Source organism: Schistocerca americana, chromosome 2 (assembly GCF_021461395.2).
Source record: "Schistocerca americana isolate TAMUIC-IGC-003095 chromosome 2, iqSchAmer2.1, whole genome shotgun sequence".
Taxonomy (NCBI): Eukaryota; Metazoa; Arthropoda; class Insecta; order Orthoptera; family Acrididae; genus Schistocerca; species Schistocerca americana.
In genome coordinates, this window is record NC_060120.1 from 137,758,883 (window position 1) to 137,782,769 (window position 23,887).

Here is a 23,887-nt window from a genome sequence, read left to right on the forward strand (position 1 = left end):
GACTTCCGTATCCCACTTCTTTGAGTACTGATTATTCCTGACTAATGTCTTAACCTTCAGCTTACTCTCCATCACTACTATACTGTGATCTGCGTGTATATGTGCTGTTGAGTATGCGTTACAGTCAAGTATCTGATTTCGGTATCTCTGTCTGACCATGAAGTAATCTAACTGAAACCTTCCCGTATCACCCGGCCTTTTCTAAGTATATCTCCTCCACCTCTGATTCTTGAACAGAGTATTCGCTATTACTAGCTGAAATTTATTAGAGAATTGACTATGTCTTTCTCCTCTCTCATTCCTTGCTCCAAGCCCATATTGTCCTGTAAACTTTTCTTCTAGTCCTTCCCCTACAATTGCATTCTAGTCCCCAGTGACTATTAGATTTTGATCAACCCTTACGTACTGTGTTACCCGCTCAATATCCTCACATACTTCCTCTACCTCTTCATCTTCTGCTTGCAACGTCAGCCTGTATACCTGAACTATCGTTGCTGGTATTGGTTATCTGTCGGTTCTGATATGAACTACCGTATCGCTGAACTGTTCACAGTTACATACTCTCTGCCCTATCTTCCTGTTCACAACGAGTCCTACTCCAGTTATACGATTTTCTGCTGCTGTTGATATTACCCTGTACTTATCTGACTCGAAATCCTAGTTTTCTTTCCATTTCATTTCACAGGCCCTAACTATATCTGCATGGAGCCTTTGCATTTCCCTTTTCAGATTTTCTAACTTCCCTACCACGTTCTAGCTTCTGACACTCCACGCCCTGACTCGTAGAAAGTTATTATTTCGCTGATTATTCAATCTTTTCCTCGTGGTCACCTCAGCCTTGGCAGTCCACTCCCGGAAATCCGAATTGGGGACTGTAAACTTTATTTCAGTTGCTCTTCAAATGAGTCATCCAATATATTGTTTGCTCGTAGGCGTATCTCGAGAGAAGGCAGCGAATGTAAAAACTAGAGAATCTAACTGACAAGAAAGCTTAGAAGCAATCGTTCTGAAGTGCGAAACGTTCGCAACTGGAAAGAGAAGACAGGGAAATTAGCTGTGGTACACCAAGTACCTGCTATCCGTCACACACCAGCAAAGAAAACGAGTTAATATTACATTGTCATCCATTTATGAGCTAAATTGGAAGTTTCAAGTCTGTAGATTATCGGGAAGTTAGTTTACAATCAAATGCAAAATTTGTACCGAACAAACAGAAACCAACAGATCGAAAAGCTAAAGTACTGTCTGCCACACACCAGACTTAAAAGCGAGTTAGTCTTACAGTATCATCCAGTTATGAGCCATGTTGAAAGTTTCAAGACTCTAGCTTATCGGGAAACTAGTTAAAAATCAATTACAAAATTTGTACCAACAAAAACAGACAAGAAACCGACCTAATGAAAACGTTCAAAAGTGATTGTTGATTTATATGTACACTAATTTACAGTGCAGAACCAGATATTAAACTTTTGAAACAAACAAAAATTAATGTTTAATGCCATTAAATGCCAATATTCGTATTTCAGTAAGTAAATAGATATTTAAGACAGTGGATTTCAGAATCATTCCCATTCTCCAAGTTTAAATTATATGTAACACCTTTTGGTTCGTGGCTGTATGAGTAAGGAACAAAGTGCCAAAGTCATTTTTCTATGAAATGGAAATCTGATGATCGGTAGAGCCCGAAGCATGTCATTTGGGATAAAGGCACCAAAAAAACTAGTACCTGTTCGTTTGCCGCTACTCTGCTTTTCTAAAATCCTTCAGAAATACTAATAATAACGGTCGCATACCAGTAGCAGCAGTTTCAGGTCGATATACGTAAGTACATACATTTGGAATGTACTTTAGTTTTAGAAATCTACTTTTTAATCACATGTCTTTGAAATAAGATACTTTATTTGTACCTACAAACTTTGGAAATCCTAGTCATGCTTCACGTACAGCCGAAAAGACTGAAAAAGTGTGTAAATTGAGTGAAACCACTCAAACCCGATGAGTGGAAACATTGATATAACGGCCGCAACCGATGGAGACTTGTTTCAGTCGGTTGTCTCACACTGAATGAAACCACTCAAACACGGTAAGTGAAATCATTCCTATGGCTGACAATGCCGCTGACTCTAGTTTCATTCGCTTGTGTCATTCGATTGAAAAAAAAAACGACTGAATGAAGAAACAATCAACTGGCCAATCGATTATTAAAAACTGTCGGTTGTACCATCACTAATATACACAGCAGCTGCAAGTAAAATATGAACCATTACAGTACTATGAACAGCCGCTATTACTGCAGATAAACTTTTGTGGGATATCCAAAGCCTCAGCTACAGCACTTGTAGCATGATCTCCTCTCTTCGCAGTTTATTTGCATTTCTGGAGTATACTGAATTATTTTTTCCTTGCCTACCGAGTCGTACATTTAGTATTTTAATAACTAACCCCGTCGCGTCTTATATATGGGTGAGAGGTCGCCATTAAATAATGCCTTTTGATTTTCGTCCTCTGTGAATAATGTTCTGGGAACATGAAAATCTATCTGATTAATAATAATGGCATAACATACAGAATTAGACTCTTAGTTGCTTTTTGTTATTTATTCTTTGCTTCGAGCAAGACATTTGATAATACCCAGAGCGTGCACTCTTCGTACATGCTCAATGAAATTATTTCAAGTATTAACCAACAGTTATTAGACTCAGGTAATGGCGGATGAAGATAAATGGTGGGATTCGCTACAATAGTGATTGTTCCTTCCCACTTTTCCACGTGTACTGATTTTCTGTGGCGTCGTCTAAATCTTCATAAAGACGGAGACAAATGAACACCGAGGGAATAAATTAAACCTCTCCTATACACGTCATTGACGAAAATATCTTTAAAATAGTACGTGAGGATGTATGTATTCCTAAGTTGGAGGCGCTAAACAGTACTGAGATATCAAAAACTGTGGTAACAACTGTCTAGATAATTTTAATCTAACAATAACTAAAATAACAATGACAGTTCATTAGGAATGGACATTAACTATGAAAGGTAAAGGTCGCTATTGGAGTCCCAGTCCGGCAAACAGTAGTAGTGTTTCAGGAAAAATGGTTGAAATGGCTCTGAGCACTATGGGACTTAACATCTCAGGTCATCAGTCTCCTGTAGCTTAGAATTGCTTAAACCTAACTACCCTAAGGACATCACACACATCCATGCCCGAGGCAGAATTCGAACCTGCGACCGGAGCGATCGATCGGTCCCAGACTGAAGCACCTAGAACCGCTCGGCCACTCCGGCCGGCGTGTCAGGACATTTAGGTAGTAATATGCATTGGACAGCTGATCTAATTTGGAATTGTTACGGTACTCCCAAAATGCTGTTTTCTTGGTAGAAAATAGCCTTCGTGCTTTTTCTTTGACTGGTCTGCGTCCGCGTGATGCTGAGAGCCGAACGACCGTAGTGTAGCACTATGTCATCAGAAGCTTCAGTCGGAAAGTTGTTTGCGTATACGACCCTGAATGTACGAGGGCTAACACTGTGAACACTGTGAAAATCAAAAACGTTTTATTTGCAACAGTTAGCTACAACTTCCAGCTACCGCTCTTCAAAGTCGGCGCTCCAACTGGACATCTGTCGTAACGTTGTACTGACTTTACTACACCCTCATCACAGAAGGCGGTCGGCTAGGCTTTCCGCCACTTCTCTAGGCTAGTCTACCGCTCACTGTCTGTGCCAAAATGTTGTCCACATAGCCTGCGGTTCATGTGGGCAGTGATGAAACTCAGAGGGAGACAAATACGAGCTGTATTGTAAGTGATCAAACACTTCCCAACGAAAACCCTGCAGGCGCATCTTCACTGACCCTGCAGAGTGCGGCTGAGCAGTCACGAAGAGAATTGTCGTGAAGAAGGAAACACATGATAGTCACGTGTGCCGCATGAGATCAAGCGAACTCTCTCACCAGGCGCTCACACGTGGCGCGAGACACTATTTATTTAGGCATCTTTAGGTGCTCACTACGCGCTCAGAACTGAAAAGAGCGACGTGATGCGAACGACGGGCACACTAGAGACACTTCCCAACGCATCTGCGCAAAGATTCATCCGATTTTCATTGTGGCTTTCATTTCGTACCCGATCATCGGATTTTCAGTGCGGTTTCCATTCCGCGCCCGGTCGGGCCTTACTTTACGAATAGCTCTCATATCTAGGGTTTGTTTAGAGGAGAATAATCGTAAGGGACTAACCGTCACAGGAACATACTACCGTATCTCACTTCATGGTTATGGAAGACCATCAAGACGAAGCGTTACGGTAAGTTACCCAGCAGGTTATCCGTGCTCCACAACATTCTCGCAGCTGTTTCTGCCCTCCGGCACTGTCACATATGCCGCTTCTTTGGGACATCAAATTCTGTTCCCCATATCCTCTCGACGTGGCACCCAGTGAGGTCTTCCTTCTTTCTTGTATGAAGAAATCTTTGTGTGGAAGGCATTTACAGAATGGCTACGAGGATGTTTCTCGAGGTGGAACGTCCCTTGAACTGAAGACTTCTACAGTAAATATATGTGCCATCCATCGTTGAGAAAAATGTATCGCGTTCGCGCATAACTATGTAGCAAGAGATTAACACCAAATTTAATCTTCAGAGCTTGACTGTCTACTGATGATAACTAAAACTGTATAGCAATTTCTCATATGTCACGAATGAAAATTTCTTAGGGTTATTGGCCGAGTAGACGTGGCTAATGTGCAAAATATTTGGACTAGTTGTTATCATCAGGTACGTCAATAGACCAATGCAACGAGGATAGCGCGTTATCTATTTATGTCTGTGGGCTTCACTCACGCATTATGCGTGCCCGGGCTAAGACTGCGTGTCCTGTCTTAGATTCTCGTCCTGAAGCCACATTTTGCTTATTTTGCTTGTCGCTCATCCCAGTACTCTTTAGCTATACTTGGTCCTGCGGAGAAGCTACAAGTTATCAGCATTTCTCCATTCCCTGATGCTGTTTAGGAATATCCTTTAAATACTATCAATAAAATTGTAACTTGAAGTTAAAAGAAAGAAATCTATCAATCAGATACAAAAATGGTCAGTTGCGTTATGTAATATGGTGGTGTCTGCCATCATCTACACGTCTACAGTAGTTCGTAAAAATCATTTTATGCTAGTGTATCTGCTTGTTGCAGAGGATGGGCGGGCAGTCGGGCGATACGCCACGGTGGAAGACTGCTTCTTCCGGTCGGTGGGCCTGCTGGTGCTGCAGACGCCGGACGTGGAGCGGCGCCACACACGTGTCGTGGGCCCCACGCGCCACGTGCTGTCCTGGCTGCTGATCGCCTACCTGCTCGTCACTGCCAGCTACGGCAGCGGACTCTCCTCCGTGCTCACCATACCTCGGTAGCGGTCGGGAATATGCCATTTCTAGCAGTGTGTAGAGAGTATTCGTTGCAAGCACTATGCACTGAAGTGCTGCATTTCAGGCTAAAATAGATGTAGCTCCTAGCGTACTGTTGGCTTTGCGTAAGGACCCATATACGGTTACAATGTTTGTGTTGTTGTTGTGGTCTTCAGTCCAGAGACTGGTTTGATGCAGCTCTCAATGCTACTCTATCCCATGTAAGCTTCTTCATCTCCCAGTGTCTATTGCAACCTACATCCTTCTGAATCTGCTTAGTGTGTTCATCTCTCGGTCTCCCTCTGCGATTTTTACCCTCCACGCGGCCCTCCAATACTAAATTGGTGATCCGTTGATGCTTCAGAATAACCCCTACCAACCGATCCCCTCTTCTAGTCAAGTTGTGCCACAAATTTCTCTTCTCTCCAATTCTATTACATACCTCCTCATTAGTTGTGTGATCTACCCATCTAATCTTCAGCATTCTTCTCTTGCACTACATTTCGAAAGCTTCTATTCTCTTCTTGTCTAAATTATTTGTCGTCCACCTTTCACTTCCATACATGGCTACACTCCATACAAATACTTTCAGAAACTACTTCCTAACGCTTAAATCTATACTCGATGTTAACAAATTTCTCTTCTTCAGAAATGCTTTCCTTGCCATTGCCACTTTACATTATATATCCTCTCTACTTCGACCATCGTCGGTTATTTTGATCCCCAAATAGCATAACTCCTTTACTACTGTAAGCGTCTCATTTCCTAATCTAATTCCCTCAGAATCACCCGATTTAATTCGACTACATTCCATATCCTCGTTTTGCTTTTGTTGATGTTTATCTTATACCCTCCTTTCAAGACACTGTCCAATCCGTTCAGCAGGTCTTGCAGGTCCTTTGCTGTCTCTGACATAATTACAATATCATCGGCGAACCTCAAAGTTTTTATATCTTCTCCATGGATTTTAATACCTACTCCGAATTTTTCTTTCGTTTCCTTTGCTGCTTGCTCAATATACAGATTGAATAGCATCTGGGATAGGCTACAACCCTGTCTCACTCCCTTCCCAACCACTGCTTCCCTTTCATGCCGCTCGACTCTTATAACTACACTCCGGTTTCTGTACAAATTGTAACTAGCTTTTCGCTCCATGTATTTTACCCCTGCCACCTTCAGAATTTGAAAGGGAGTATTCCAGTCAATATTGTCAAATGCTTTCTCTAAGTCTACAGACGCTAGAAACGTAGGCTTGCCTTTCCTTAATCTGTTTTCTAAGATAAGTCGTGGGGTCAGTATTGCCTCACGTATTCCCACATTTCTAAGGAATCCTGACTGATCTTCCCAGAGGTCGGCTTCTACCAGTTTTTCCATTCGTCTGTAAATATTTCGTGTTAGTATTTTGCAGCCGTGGCTTATTAAACTAATAGTTCGGTAATTTTCACGTCTGTCAACATCTGCTTTCTTTGGGATTGGAATTATTATATTCTTCTTGAAGTCTGAGGGTATTTCGCCTGTCTCATACATCTTGCTCACTACATGGTAGAGTTTTGTTAGGCCTGGCTCTCCCAAGGCTGTCAGTAGTTCTAATGGAATGTTGTCTACTCCCGGAGGCTTGTTTCGATTTAGGTCTTTCAGTACTCTGTCAAACTCGTCAAGCAGTATCATATCTCCCATTTCATCTTCATCTACATTCTCTTCCTTTTTTATAATATTGTCCTTAAGGTCATCGCCCTTGTGTACACCCTCTATATACTCCTTCCACCTTTCTGATTTCCCTTCTTTGCTTAGAACTGGGTTTCCATTTGAGCTCTTGATATGTTTGTAAAAATAAATTATTATGATAAGCCAAATAATTAAGACTGCTAGCTTAATAGCATTTTTATATACGATTAATTCCCAATACAACAGCAATTCTGCATGGCATGATCTTTAGTAGGTCTCCTGAGGCACATCCCTCCAGATAAACACGCACAGGAAACGCAATTCCCATAAATTACATGGCGCTGTTTTGTGGGTACGGACGTGGCTCCAGATAGCCCCATGAATTTGTACCATCTGGTTCAGATTAGGCGAATATGGTGGCACAGACCTCAACGTTACATCTACATCTATATGGATACTCTGCAAATCACATTCAAGTGTCTGGCAGAGGTTTCATCGAACCACCTTCACAATTCTCTATTATTCCAATCTCGTATAGCGCGCGGAAAGAAGGAACACCTATATCTTTCCGTACGAGCTCTAATTTCTCTTATGTTATCTTGGTAATCGTTCCTCCCTATGTAGTTCGGCGTCAACAAAATATTTTCGCGTTCGGTGGAGAAAGTTGGTGATTCGGATTTCGTGAAAAGATTCCGTCGCAAAGAAAAACGCCTTTCTTCTAATGATTTCCAGCCCAAAGCCTTTATCATTTCTGTGACACTCTCTCCCATATTTCGCGATAATGCAAAGCGTGCTGCCTTTCTTTGAACTTTTTTGATGTTCTCCGTAAGTCCTATCTGGTAAGGATCCCACACTGCTCAGCAGTATTCTAAAAGAGGACGGACAAGCGTAGTGTAGGCAGTCTCCTTAGTAGGTCTGTTACATTTTCTAAGTGTCCTGCCAATAAGACGCAGTCTTTCATTAGCCCTTCCCCACAACATTTTCTACGTGTTCGTAATTGTAATACCTAGGTATTTAGTTGAATTTACGGCTTTTAGATTAGAATGATTTATCGTGTACCCTAAGTTTAACGAATTCCTTTTAGCACTCATGTGGATGACCTAACACTTTTCATTATTTAGGGTCAGCTGCCACTTTTTGCAGCATTCAAATATTGTTTTCTAAATCGTTTTGCAGTGTGTTTTGAACTTCTGATGACTTTAATATCTGATAAACGACAGCGTCATCTGCAAGTAACCGAAGATGGCTGCTCAGATTGTCTCCCAAATCGTGTATATAGATAAGGAACAGCAAAGGGCCTATAACACTACCTTGGGGAACGCCAGAAATCACATCTGTTTTATTCGATGACTTTCCGTCAACTACTACGAATTGTTACCTCTCTGACAGTAAATCACAAATCCAGTCACATGACAGACTATATTCCGTAAGCTCGCAATTTCACTACGAGCTGCTTGGGTGGTACAGTGTCAAAAGCCTTCCGGAAATCCAGAAATACGGAATCAAACTGAAATCCATTGTCAGTAGCACCCAACACTTCATGTGAATAAAGAGCTAGTTGTGTTTCACAGGAACGATGTTTTCTAAACCCATGTTGACTGTGTGTCAATAGACCGTTACTTCACTATCATTCCTCTCCAACTAGTGTAATATCCAGAATGAGATTTTCACTCTGCAGCGGAGTGTGCGCTAATATGAAACTTCCTGGCAGATTAAAACTGTGTGCCGGACCGAGACTCTAACTCGGGAGCCGAGTTCGAGTCTCGGTCCGGCACACAGTTTTAATCTGCCAGGAAGTTTCATAGTGTAACATCATTCTGGTCTTTTGGAAGATGTCATCGCACCCGAGAAAGCCATCAAGGATTTAGGAATACTGTCGGTCCGCAATAGTTTTCACGTATTCCAAAGCTGATTACTACAACAGGTCCCAAGAAAGATCAGGTGAATGTCCCCATTAGCAAAGTCTGCCCCCCACGGGCCTGTAACAGTGGTAATTTGTTTACATCACTTAAAGTCGTTGTGAGGCACAATTACAGTTAAATAGATAATGTCACCCAAAGGAAATTTCATTAGTTTGGGAAAACAAAAGGCGAAAAATAATGTAAAACGTGAACAATCCGTCTGAAGATGAAGCTGTCTGTTCGAAACTGGTAACGGCGCTATTTAAATTAAATAAATAGCATTGTAAAAAGTGTCCGGTTACTGTTCTCTTCTATGTAAGAGTCAACCCATATTTTGTACGCAGCCATGGGCCCAAAATATCAGTTTTTGACAAAATAGCATCAACTTGCAAGCTTCTAGCAGCCGTTCACTTGGATGTTTGCGTACCGTCACAGGCAGTTGATGTAACAAGAAATGTAATTCATTTGACAATCCGACCGTTTTCCACTGATTCACGGTCCAGTCTGGATGGCACCGAGCCTACAGTCACGGTAACCGACCATATCATGAAACCAACATGAGGGGTCATTTGCAGCGGAGCCCTATGTTCAACAATGTGCACTTAACGGTGTGCTCCGAAACACTTGCGCCTTCACCGGAAGTGTAATCTGTCGTCAGCCGGCCGCTGTGGCCGAGTGGTTCTAGGTGCTTCAGTCCGGAACCGCGCGACCGCTACGGTAGCAGGGTCGAATCCTGCTTCGAGCATGGATGTATGTGATGTCCTCAGGCTAGTTAGGTTTAAGTAGTTCAAAGTTCTGTGAGACTGATGACCTCAGATGCTAAGTCCCATAATGCTCAGAGCCATTTTTTTAATCTGTCAACAGGTCTGTCACAGATCGCCTCCTATTCAGCTTTACACCGCGGCCAAGACTCCGACCTGCAATTTGTGTGATGAGGCCTATTCGAGACTTCGTCTTTCTGGAACCATTTTCCACAGATACAACAGCACGCAAATAGCTAACCGGTTTCACCGTTTCCTACACGCTCCTTCCATGGCCATAGCAATCTGCTTGTTTTTCAGAATCGCTAATGCGAATCGATTTATCCATTTACTACTTGTCCCGTCGCTGTAACTATTCCCCAATCGTCTCTGTTCTACTTACGTACTTATAGATACATTTCAGTAGTGGTTGCCATAAATATGGATTTATTTGTTCTTCATTTGCGACGCTTTTCACCTGTACTGAAAGACAGCTTCAGAGAGTTTAGCTATGGGTAAAAAATCATCTCATGAAATGAGGAGTGAGACGCGTAAAATTCTACCCATGAAAGAATGGGCCAAGTGCATGTGTGTCAATGGTGTAGTGCTGGCACGTAATGCTGAGCATATATGACAGATGTAAACAGGCCATATTTTGTGTTTAAGAGACGTCGTCTCCGTATGACGGTTTTTTTATGCTGTTGACAGAACCTGTATTTCAGAAAACTGACTTTTGATCTTATCATATCAGAGTGCTCCTTTATTACCATTATTGGCTTGTGGTGTGTTACCACATTACTATAAACCTCCACAAACTAAAAATTGCGACCATCAGCATTGTTCCGTATTTTGGAGTTATACATGCACTTGGTCCATTCTTTCCTGGGTGTAATTTTATGTGTTTGACCCCTCATTTCATGAGATGATTACTTACCTATAGTTCGATTGTTTGAAGATTCTTTTCAATACAAGCGAAGTGCGTCGCAAATGAAGAACTAATTTTTGCAACTGAAGCATGCGCACTTGTGGAAACTGCAATTTACTGCCCAGTTAGTCGAACCTGCTGGCCAGCGCTACTGCCATGTAGTGGCATTGTCTTGATGTTACAATGCATGGCTTGGTAGCGTATATATCTCACTTTAGTCAACTGGTTCGATACAAGCATCATGGCCATAGCAGGGTGTCCTGTACGAGTCGAAACATGACACACCTCGAATGTCGTCAGAAGGATGTATTTTGTGTGTACTTTTGTTCTTCCTCTCGCTTTTTGAATCTCATCCCTTTCGATGTCGATTTGCTACTTCTTTAATTTGCACACTATCCACGTACTCAATATCTGCATTTTACTTGCACGCTCCGAACCTTTTGCTACAGCACAACCATTTGGTTCTCCTTCTCGCCGGCAAGCAGTGTTATATCTGGTTATAAAAACAACGATAAATAGTAATCATTTCGAATCAAAAACTTCTCGCTATTTATCAAGCCAACAGCCTAATGAATCTTCTTTTCTCCACAGATACGAGCCACCAATCGACAGCGTCGTCGACTTGCGCGACAGTGGTTTGGAATGGGCTGAAACGCACATTGCGTTTCTAAACTCCCTGAGAGGTCGTACTGAGCAGGTGTATTTGGACCTCATCAAACAATACCGGGTGCTTACAGTGGATATTCTGAAGTCCAGGACCACCACACGTGATTTGGCCTTCATTATAGAGAGACTTCCAGGAGGTACTAGAATGCGCTAGCTCTGATTTTATTGCTGCTACGTTGTCCAAACCATGTGCTGGTTATAGCAAATTTATCTATGACTCCAATTAAAGCAGTCGCTTTACTGAAATTAGATAATTATAAATGTTTCATGATATGAGGCAAATTCCGAAATCGTACCTCACCCGAATAGTCTTATCAAGATGTGGATTCTTTCTAACTTGTTCCCTGGTACCCATAGCACTAACAAGTGCATATCAGCATTTAGTCAATCTCAAGACATCTTTCTTCGAGTTATTTGAAAGGGATTAGTATTTTACTATCATAAAGCCGAAAAAAGTCTTAGATGTTACCAAGGAAGCCTTTCTCCTCCTCTTAAATACTAACAAAAATCGCATTCTCAGAACTTGCTCACAGTGTCCGTCTTCAAGGCCTATTCCTCAGGTGAAACTCACACATATTTTGTCTGTAACTGCTCGTGAAAAACAAATTACTTCGAGAGGCCTTTACAAACTAAGAACAAATACATTACATGCAAATGGGGGTTTTACACGCCTTCAGAAGCTTATTTGTCTCTTATTCAATCAATATACTATTCAACTGACACAAGTTACAAAAGTGTTGTAATAAATGATATAAAAAGAAGAAAATGGTTTAAATTAGTGTGAGACGTACGTAGGTTCTACAATCATTTTTTAATTGTCAGTCGAAAATACTGTGTATCACCAACTTCGCCCTCATTCGTTTTGGCGACTGCAGCATATTTGCTGTATGATGGTCAGCCTTCTTTTGTATCGTTCTTCGGGGAATGTTCAAATGAATAGTGTAAATGAGGGTAGAGGACAAGAGGAGCACAGTCCTGGGGATATGAGGGTGAACGGAGGAGAATTTGTAGTGTTGATGGTGATGTGGACAGCTCGTGTTTCAGTCCCTGTGGTAGTGAGTCGGGGATACGGAGGCGGTGGGAGAGTGAGTGGTGATGATGGTGGGGGGGATAACTTATGTTATTTTCATGGTGAATAATGATACAATTTTGATCTTTCAGGACAGGCTCTGGGTAAACTTGCAGGTAGAAAATATCCATTACATGTTCTAATTTATTTCATTCTGGTACTGAATTAAAGTGTTTATCAGAGAAGATGAGAGTTCTGTTGTTTTTCAAAGACATTGGTAAAGCCGCGTTGATGTTCTCCGAAAATTGACGACAGTGGTTCGATAAAATACCAGTCTGGTGACTATTTGACTATTTATACCAGGGAAGGCACTTTAAATTATTTCTCGATATTTGTAGCAGTGTGAGTTTATCTCTTTCAGGATGAAAAGGGAAATATCAGCGCCAGTGAATTAGAATAGTAACCAGTGTTGTTTCATGGACATCACGATTTACTTCTCATTTCACTAGAAATGTAGAACCAAGTGAAAGCAAAGCCACTTTGTGGAAGCACAAACCGTAATAGAAACTCTTGCAGGGTCTTTGTGCTGTCAAGTTTCTTTGGTCGTTTGGGGATTGCATGACACAGTGTTACGTCATCTGCAAAGGAAATCGTAGCATAGGCGACATATGAGCGGCGTAGATGTTAAGTCGTACTACACTGCCAAGTCACGGAATTCGGGTGTTCTCCATCGCTAATTATGTTGGTTGCATATTCCTAATGCGGAATGTTAATACCATTCCAGGCTACGAGTTGCGGAAAAAACTTTGGGAGAGAGACAAGGCTTACGAACAGAGTCCGAAAGATCACAAAACACGACGAGAAAGCAGATGCCTCATTGCAAAGTGCACGCTGCTACCATCAGGGCACCTGAAGAGTTGATAAAAACTGCTTGTTTTGTAACCTGAGACAGGTTGGGGTTAAGGCTTATGCTCGACATAAAATAAACTACGTAGAACTGAAGTGTACAAAATTAATTTTTGTCTCTAGAATCAGACATACTCGTTCATAAGAGAAAACAGATAACTTGATAACCTAGAGTAGCTTTAAAAGTAACTGTTGCACGAAACATAACACACAACACCGTTGATTGCTGGCCCGATTACTACCACAGAGCTCCACCACTCCTATTGAGCGGAGCACCCAGAACATAGGGAAATTTAAACTTGAGTTGCCCTTCGCATCGGCTTTGCTGCAGTGGTAACACCGGTTCCCGTCAGATCACAGAAGTTAAGCGCTGTCGGGATAGGCTAGCACTTGGATGGGTGACCATCCGGTCTGCCGTGCGCTGTTGGCAAGCGGGGTGCACTCTGCCCCTGTGAAGTAAACTGGGAAGCTACTTGATTGAGAAGTTGCGGCTCCGGTCTCGGCAGCTGACGTACGGCCGGGAGAGCGGTGTGCTGACCACATGCCCCTCCATATCCGCATCCAGTGATGCCTGTGGGTTCAGGATGACACGGCGGACGGTCGGTACTGTCCGACCTCCATGGTCTGTTCGGACGGATGTTTTTCTTTTTGTGTCGAGTGGCTAGATGAGAGCTGTGGGGAAGATAATGGCAGTGCGATCGTCCTAAGCTATTTCGGCGAAAACAGGGTGTTCGTGTGGAGCAAACCAGGCGGGCGTCGGATCTTGGCTACATGGTCTCGGAGTTGTTGCTCCAGCTATGGCCATTCCGCTGGGGACGGTAGCAGTGCATTCAGATATTCTGCAGGAATGTGTAATGGCTCCCTATATGTCGTTTCTGCTACCAATACTTCTATGTCTTACTTTTACGCTGTGCGATGCCCAAGGGAAAGGCCTCCATTCATCTACAGCAGTGGCACATCAGAGCTGTCTTTGGCGCTCGATCCCACTGTGGTCAGATTAGTAGCTTATTCTATGATAGTGCGGGGTGCCGCCCACGTTTGGCGTTTTGGGTGTAGATTTTACCCATCAGACCACCGCAGCGCGTTGTGAGAAGGTATGTATACCCGATGGCAGGTGGAAGTGGTCCTACGAGATCGATGTGGAGGTGGACGAATCTCGCTGTAGACGCTTCAAGTTTCCCGATTTCGGCTTGCTCGGGTCATCTCACTTTGCATTGGTGGCATTGAATAAATAAACGTGCTCAGGTACTGGCATCTTTTTAAGCAGTGGCCACGTGAAACGATCTGTCAGTAACTTGGTACTCTCATTTCCTCCTGGGCGCGGTTGTGTCACGAAAGAATTCAACAGAATAGACAATATTTTCAAATCAGGCCTTCCATCACCTCCTGACATAGGAGAAAGATCAAATAAACGGCGGAGTGTAGTTGGTATAGTTGCATGTACTCGCTGAACCGACATGGTACTGTGAACTGTTTTAGTGTTCGGTTCTTCCCACAGTGCTTACTTTATGTCTTGCAGAAATGGAGACCTCCCAAACCGGGATATCATCGCGAATGTTTTTAATCTTGTATGATTGCGAGTGTCTTCCATTGCAATGATGCCATATCAAATCATGCAAAAAATAAAATGTATATTCGTCGTGAGCGTCACTAATTATCTGGGTAAGGCTTGTACTCCTCAAAAATAAGGTAGCTTGCATACCTCATAAAACAAAGTACATTGGACAGAAGTGAACAAAGCTACTTTTTATTTTGTGCAACACTCATACACGTTCATTAGCAAAAACAAACTACTCGACAACGGCGAGTAAAAAAATGGTTCAAATGGCTCTGAGCACTATGGGACTTAACTGCTGTGGTCATCAGTCCCCTAGAACTTAGAACTACTTAAACCTAACTAACCTAAGGACTTCACACACATCCATGCCCGAGGCAGGATTCGAACCTGCGACCGTAGCGGCCACGCGGCTCCAGACTCTAGCGCCTAGAACAGCACGGCCACTCCGGCCGGCTACGGCGAGTGAATTCTGAGATAATACTTGACGAAAGGTAACAAACAATATAAGCGACTGCTGGATCGATTATTCCGGCTCAGTCTAGAGATCGGTAAGCAAATAGATTTTCTCCTGTGTTAGCATTCAGTCATCTCACTGTAGGGAAACTATCTATGCGTGGACGCCATACACAGATATCGATATATTGAAGGGTTTCTTATGTGCACCGAGTAATTTTGGGGTTTTGGTATACTGTCACGTTCAGCCAACTGCAAACGCTTTGCAGTATGGCTGCATGGTCCGCGTGAGGAACAGTCTGTTACGATCCACCAGAAAACGTAGTCATAGTCATTGAATTAAGCTCAGTTTAAACTGTATTTAGACGAGTGTAGCAGTCTAGCTGGCATGAAGTATATGAGTGACTGCGTTATATGATACGGAAATATATCCGGAACAGGTGGAATTACAATATATGGACGTAATATGAGCTTACTTGTTTACGAAATACAGATTACCATAGAAACCATTTTTGCGACGTGGTCAACAGTTTCATTTAGTAGTAACCGCTTTTATATCTGCAAAAACTGAAGAATTTTTGGGAAACACGAAAGTCCTATCAAATGAAAATGATGCCTTAGGGGGTGTTCCGAAAAGATTTAGGCGGTTTCACAAGAGTATATTGTCAACAAGATCAAGGTTGGAAGTTGAGATAGATATTAACTTACACATAGGACTACAAAGTTTTGATTATTTTCAAAAGAACGATCCGTGTTTACAAGGATGCATATACATAGTGCCCTGTGGCAATTTTACAATCACGTCTTGGATTAAGGATTAAATGTACCATCCATAAACGTTGTGTGTCCTTTACCGGCCACGTGGCACCTGAACAGTTATCAAACTCAGTGTTGCCAAACCTTAAAGAAAAAAACACAATAAAGAGCAGAAAGAAAACAAAAAAGTGTAGTCCATCATGGTCACAGCACACTTACTTTCTGAACATACCTCTTACTAAATTTTCTTAGAATTTCTTTCGTTTTTTTACATTTGTGTATCTATTTTACTATATTTTACTGTTTCATGATGGCAGATTCAAACTGCTGTTAAGCTCTGATTTCAAACAGCAGTAATTACATAATGCGCGGTAACGTCTCGAGTTAGATTTACTGCTGCAGCTATACGACGCCGCACTTCGGTTAATGTCGTTGGAAGTGGAACTACGTGAAGTTTTTCACAAAACGTCAAAAAAAGCGACATGCTGTAATATCAGGGTAGAAGTAGAATGCGGGAATCGTATGCACTTTATGGCCGACCGATCCACCGTTGAGGCATCTCACTGTGCTGTACTCTCGACGAAAAAACACGCCGCATTGTAGCGGCAGATAAGCACCTGTGATTCTTGAAGTTCTCCCGGCGTACTGAATATTCTGAGGTTTCGGGATTGCAGTCGGACCATGTTAACTTCTTGCCACATTACTGTCGCAAGAAGTCAGCATGATGCGGCGCAATCCCGAAACCTCATAGAATGGACACGCTCCTGTTGAAACGGTGAAAATAAAACGCCTTTTCGTGGGTAATAAACGAGCAAGCAAAAGGGTGATCGGCTAAGTTCCTCCACGGAGACCTTCATCGGCAACCATATTAATCAGCTAATCACAGTTCGTGTCAATGTGATGTTTACTTCCGATACGTAAGTTTAAATTCGTCCAAAATTTCTATCTACTTTCATGTAAAAGTTGTACTGTAGTGCAATCAAATGTTTCAAATGGCTCTGAGCACTATGGGACTTAACTGCTGTGGTCATCAGTCCCCTAGAACTTAGAACTACTTAAACCTAACTGACCTAAGAACATCACACACAACCATGCCCGAGGCAGGATTCGAACCTGCGAACGCACCGGGCGTGCGGTTCCAGACTGTAGCGCCTAGAACCGCTCGGCCACTCCGGCCGGCTGTAGTGCAATCAGATGACTCTTTCTTCATATATCATGCAAAATGTAATCACTGCTGTTTAATTTTACAGTTTAACAGCAATTTGAACCTGCCATCAAGAAACACTAAAAGATAGTAAAAAAGATATACAAAAGTAAGAACAAAAGAAGGAAACTGTAAGGAAAGTTAATACGAGGCATTTTCCGACAGTAAGTGTGCTGTGAATATGACAGGCTGTGTTTTCTATTTTTATTTGCTTGTTGTTTTTTTGTCATGTTTTTCGAGGTTTGGCAACACTGAGCGGTGGAGGGAGGGATCTCGATCGGTGCGATCGTCGCAGGAACACGGTAGAATGTAAACTCACGTCGTACTGTCCAGTCACGTGGAAGACTCAGGTAAGAAGTCCCGCCAACTGCGAGCCACCTGCTGTAATCCTATTCACGGAACGAATAACAACTTCCGATATTTCTCGCGAATCAAAACGGTCTACAGTGAAGGTGATCTGAACAGAAAAAGCGTATTTAGGTGTTGTAGGAAGTTTAATGGGGGAAGAACAAATGTTCACAATGAACAGATGAGTGGAAGACCTTCTATTGTGATGGTGTGTTGGTGCAAAAAATGGAGGAAACCGCCGACTGACACTGGACGAAACTTGTGAGATGTTCCCAGGACTAACCAGAACTCTCTTATTCGAGACACTCACAGAAACATGGGATATCGAAAACTGTGTGCAAGATGAGTCCCAAAACACAGCTTTTTGGCACAAGAAAGGTCGGGTCAATAGCGGCCGCAAGTCTGTTGACTGACTTGAATTGGAAGTCGAGTATTTTCTGAGCTCAGTTGCGACTGGAGGCGAAACGTGGGTAGCTAATTACGCACCTGAGAGAAATACACTTGCGTCACAGTGGCGGCACACCAATTCTCCATCTGCCGAAAAAGTCAAAACTATGTTTCCTAGTAGTAAAATAATGGCCACATTGTATCTGGACCGAAAAGAAATCATTTTGGTGACGTTCTGCCTTATGGGGACTCCATCAATGAACAATGATATTGTGAGACCCTGAAAAGCTCAGAGGAAGCATTCAAACCAAAAGAAGGGGAATAATGACGAGAGGAGCGTGTTTTTGGCACGAAACGTCCGTGCTCACACAGTCCTAGCCACCAAGGTGTTCTTGGACTCATTTGGGTTAGATGTTTCAAACAGCCCTAGTCACGCCTATTCCCCTGACACTGCGCGTACAGCTTACCATCTCGTGACCTCCATGAAGGCAAACAAGAGTGGAATTAAATTTCTAACTGACGAGCAGGTGCAAAAGCGGTTCTGAAATCGGGAAATGAGCTAGCGGGAGAGTTCTTCGAGTAGTGCATAAAGAAGCTTGTGCCATGGTTCACCACATGCATTGAAAGGAATGGCGATTATGTGAAAAAAATCAGTGTATCAATAATATCCTGTAATTTTCTCTGACTTACAATTTGTCTGGGAGTATATAGATATCTAGTACCCTTACTTTCTGGTCGTTTCTCGCACCATGGACTACACATAGCTGTCAGCCTCTACGAAATTATGCCGGTAAAATGTTTGATTTATCTTCTTCTTCTTAAGTTGCCAATCCTAAGATTGATTTGCAGCAGCTCTCCATTCAGTGCGATTGTCGGCCAGCCTCTTCAATTCCGTGAAACTTCCGCATCCTAAGTCCTGCATTATCTGGCTTATGTACTTTCTTCTAGGTCTGCCTCTTGCCATTTTGCTCCCCACAAGGCCTTCCGTTATAGTGTGGAGAAGACTTTCATGTCTCAGAATGTGTCCCATCCATATATCTCTCCTCTTCTTGACCATCTTCCAAAGAACTGGAACTTCCTCCACTCTCTGCAGGACTTCTTCATTTGTCATCCTGGCCATCCATGGAATTTTTAACATCCTTCGCAGACACCACATTTCGAATCCTTCAATCCCTCTTCTTTCGTCCTCTCCAAGTGTCCAGGTTTCGCTGCCGTAGAGAAGCACACTCCCAACAAAGGTCTTTATTAACCGCTTCCTTAACGACAGACTTATCATATTTGATGTGAGGAGTCCTTTCCTTTTATAGAATGCAATCTTTGCCTGATTTATTCTACTTATTACATCTTTCCTACTACGACCATCTGATGTTATTCTGCTTCCCAAGTAGACAAAGTCTTGTATTTCTTTCAGCTTCTCTCCATTCATCCTTATATTCGTAATTGCTTGATTATTTTGTTTGCTTGCAACTAAGATTGATTTATATTTCCATGTATTTCTGTGTTAGACTATGACGACTGACTACGCAAGATCAACATCAAGATTAATAACACTTGGGTTGATGTACCGTAACAGGTTATTTTACCATTGGTGACTACATCGACGAGGAGGCTGCAAGCAGATACCTACGCCCAATGCGCGAGGATATTTACTGGGAATACGTGGTTCTCGCAGTGCCAAAGGGCTGGCCGTACATACAGCAACTAGATGAACTCATCGACATATTGTTCGAAGCAGGAATCATGCACGCATGGGAAGGACAGGTCAGTGTTCTGATCCGTTTGCTGACACCTTACTGTTAATATTACGGAGCATGAGCAGAATCCATCTTTTTGTTGTTGTTGTGATTTTCAGTCCGAGGACTCGTTTGATACAGCTCTCCGTGCTAATTTGACCTGTGCAAACCTCTTCGTCTCCGAGTAACTACTGTAACCTACGTCTTTCTGAATCTGCTTACTGTATTCATTTCTTGGTCTCCCTATACCACTATTACTCTCCATGTGTCCCTCCATCACTAAATTGACAATCCGTTGATCTCTCAGAATGTGTACTACCAACCTACCCCTTCTTTTAATCAGATTATGCCACAAATTTCTCTTCTCGCCAATACTATTCAGTACCTCCTCATTAATCACGTGATCTACCAATCTAATCTTCAACATACTTCTGTAGCACCACATTTCAAAGCTTCTACTCACTTCTTGTCCAAAATGTTTATTGTCCGTGTTTCTCTTCTATATGTGGCTATATTCTATACAAATATTTTCAGAAAAGACTTCCTGACACTTAAATCTATACTCATTGTTAACAAACTTCTTTTCTTGAAACATGATTTTCTTGCCATTGCCATTCTGCATTTTATATCCCCTCTACTTCGACCATCATCAGTTATTCTGCTGCCCAAGCAGCATAACTTATCCACTCCTTTAAGTGTCTCAATTCCTAATATAATTCCTTTAGCATCACCTTATTTAATTCGACTGCAATCCCTTATCTTTGTTTGCTTCTATTGATATCAATCTTATACCCTCCTTTCAACACACTGTCCCTATCGTTCAGCTGCTCTTCCAAGTCTTTTGTTGTCTCTGAAGGATTACAACGATCTGAAAAATTTAATTTTTTCTCCCTGGATTTTAATTCCTACTCCAAATGTTCTTTTGTTTCCATCTCTAAATTACGAAGTTGTCTTATTAACAATAATTTTTAATGGACATAGTAGTCTCAAGTTGTTCGTCTTCATGTTGAATGTTGAATGTTGTACACGATTCTTACTTGGTTAATACATATTCATATTTTTTTGATGACTAACATAAATTTGAACCTAGTTCTGAAACATCTTGCACTTGTAACAAAAGAAGTGTATTCGAGTGTTTGGTAGCCTTAGCCCAGTGAGCCCCAGTAAAGTTATAATGAAATTCTCAGAATTGTGCTCGTTATGGTTTTCACTGAGCAGTGGGGCATATGAGTTCACGTAGTTTAATTGGGACTGAGATTGGAGTGCCTGCTTGCCTTGCTAGAAATTGTAAGTTTCTTTTATATAACTTAATAGCAGGCAATTCTCCTTAAGGTTATTGATAAGATTTGCCCTGTTGGTTGTACCTCGCCTGTGTAGTTCATTCGTAGCGTGGCAAAGGCAGTGTGCCGTTTAATTAGTGAATAATTTAACCCGTTATTTAATATGTTTTGTGGTGGCTTACATTATCCTTGCGGACCTGTTCTGTGCGCCTGTTAAATGTTACAGCTGGCTAGCTGGTATTTTGGAGTAAGCGTTACATTTCCACCTATGGCTACCGGGGCTGTGGAATTCTGGGTAGCGGGAGGTGACTCCGGGTCGAAGCTCGAGGAGTAGGTCTTGTACGAACTGCAGCCTTCCGCCTTGGCTTCTCCAAGTTAAGTTTTCGTTCTGCCTTCGTGCATCCTGGCGTCACTCCTCGCTAATTAATCCTGGCGAAAATTATATTTACTTGGGTGTTTATTACATTTATTAAACCATATCTCAAGAGCAACATACAATTGTGAAAGGTTGTTGCTGTGCTACTCTTAGTAAAACTTTGCGCTGACTAATTGTGTTACAGGACCTTGGAACCGAAGTCTGAAACTTTAGTAAGCCTTAGTGATATTGACTGACTCCTGAGCGTGAAACCAGTGCCTTTGTATTAACTTCATCCTGCTATTTACTAGGTGCATCTCTGGCATGTTGTTATTTAGGTAAATATTTTTGAGAACATCAGTTTTCAGTGTCCGAAGGCTAGTCAGAAACATTGTGTGTCTTAATGTAAGCCGTCAGGCGTATAATTGTCAATGGTTTTAAGATTTTCTTATATATGAGATAGAACTTGTTCATAAAAAGACATTGGTAGTGTTGTGACTTCGCAAGACAGCCAAGCCACTATGAGATAGCCGAAAGGCACGCGTTTAAGCTCACGCAGGCTGGCGTGAGATCTGGAACAGTTAAAGGAGTTGAGTCTAGTAAAAAAAGTACCGAGCTTCTGGAATACTTAACTTTAATCCATAATTGGTGAACATCGGTCTGACGGTACATGCATCACAAGATAAATAGCAATTGATAATGGCGCCTTGCTAGCTCGTAGCAAATGACGTAGCTGAAGGCTATGCTAACTATCGTCTCGGCAAATGAGAGCGTAATCTGTCAGTGAACCATCGCTAGCAAGGTCGGCTGTACAACTGGGGCGAGTGCTAGGAAGTCTCTCTAGACCTGCCGTGTGGTGGCGCTCGGTCTGCAATCACTGATAGTGGCGACACACGGGTCCGACGTATACTAACGGACCGCGGCCGATTTAAAGGCTACCACCTAGCAAGTGTGGTGTCTGGCGGTGACGTCACAGGTAGCAGATTCACACAGGATTAAGATATTGTTGGTTTAAAGGAATTTTTTGATATGATTGATAAATGTAAGGGGTCCAGTCCTTCAAATGGTTCCCCTATTCCCTAGTAGAAGAAAGTTTCACTAATTTTTAACATTCTGCTGTAGTATCAAATACAAAACTATTCGAATCTCTTCTTTTCCTGACCATGGTTCACTTTCATACAATGCTCTGCCTCAAATGTGCAGCTACAAGAGTTTTTGTCCTCAAATTATGATCGATATTTGATACTAATACACTTATTTATTCCAGGAATTCTAAATTTTACTGTGGTGCTCTCTTCTTACATGCTCCATGTTTAGTTCGCCACGTATCGTTTTGTTTCCAAGTTAGCATCATCATCATTTTCTTTGGGCCTTTGTCTCGCTTTCACGCGGGCTTGGCCTTGTTACTATGGATTTGGCGATGTTGGTGTCGGGGGGTGGCCCGAGGCGGAGTTGGGGGTGACCTTCCTGTCGCAACCCAGGGCCCTCTGGAGCGGAGTCAGTGTACCCACAGCTGTCTGTGTCTAGCATAAGCCATGACATGGTGCGAACGTTTTCAAATGGCTGCGAGTCGTGTACCTGAGGCGGAACGTGGGGACCATCCCGGTATTCATCTACCAGAGTGTGGAAAACCGCCTAAAAATCACATCCAGGCTGGTTGGCATACTGGCCCTCGTCGTTCAACCGCCGGGCGGATTCGATCTGGGGCCAGCGCGCCTACCGAGTCCAGGAAGTAGCTGATTAGCGCTCTATTTTTTATTATTATCAGAATGACTTGGTACTATCATGACACTTCAGTAGACCATAGTCAGATCATCACGTAATATACGCTGCAAATGAGAGGAAAAATTAATTAGGATAACAGAGTTGGAAAAAAACGAGAACATGGCCGACAAAACCACCACAAACCTCACATAATATGTATCAACAATTATTTTTATATGTTTTTAGTAATTTTTTAATTTTGTATAATTATTTATTTTTAAAGTTGGTAATAGAATCCAAAAGTAGAGGGAAAACGAAACCAGCTGATATTCGAAGTAGCAAATTAAGAAAAATCTCAATTTGACTGCAAGGATTGTAGACGCTCATGTATAACTATACTTCTATGGTATACACATTTTACAACAGAACTGGAGCGAAGCTGAGTCAATACAGAAAACAAAATGAGCAGGGAAACCAGGAGAGGACAAGCCGAAAGAAATCAGATGGGAACATATATAACAAGGAAAAACACTTATCAGAAAAAATACATTAACCAACACTTTGTCGACGTAATATAATATTCAACATGTTGGCGAAGAGGTCTCGATATTGAGGCATTCGCAAGCGTGCCCAATAGGCAGTGATCAAGTACTGCATGAAGTTCATTTTATCTTCCCCTCACCTTCTAGAACGTAATGAACGAAGTGTCCCAGCAACCACGTGGCGGTATGGGTTTTCGACCGCGGAAAGAAAGAAGAATCTGGGCGCAATATGATGTCAGTAGAGTATGCAGCCTCAGTAGATCGAGTAACGAAGGCCAATTGTGTCTGATCCAAGACCAGTTTGCCATACGACCTCCACAAGTAAAGCGATGTTGTGTCATATCTGGAGACAAACAACGACTACAT

The 23,887-nt window shown here is 42.3% G+C and overlaps 1 protein-coding gene across 1 annotated transcript in view; it reads left to right on the forward strand.

Annotated features, from left to right (window-relative positions):
- LOC124593830 (glutamate receptor ionotropic, kainate 2-like) overlaps positions 1-23,887 on the forward strand; it is an 89,634-nt gene that overhangs the window by 35,159 nt on the left and 30,588 nt on the right. Inside the window, exons 5-7 of the mRNA XM_047132177.1 lie at positions 5,183-5,391; positions 11,212-11,423; positions 19,481-19,668. Coding sequence (XP_046988133.1) covers positions 5,183-5,391; positions 11,212-11,423; positions 19,481-19,668 — 609 coding nt within the window. The remainder of the gene's footprint in view (positions 1-5,182; positions 5,392-11,211; positions 11,424-19,480; positions 19,669-23,887) is intronic.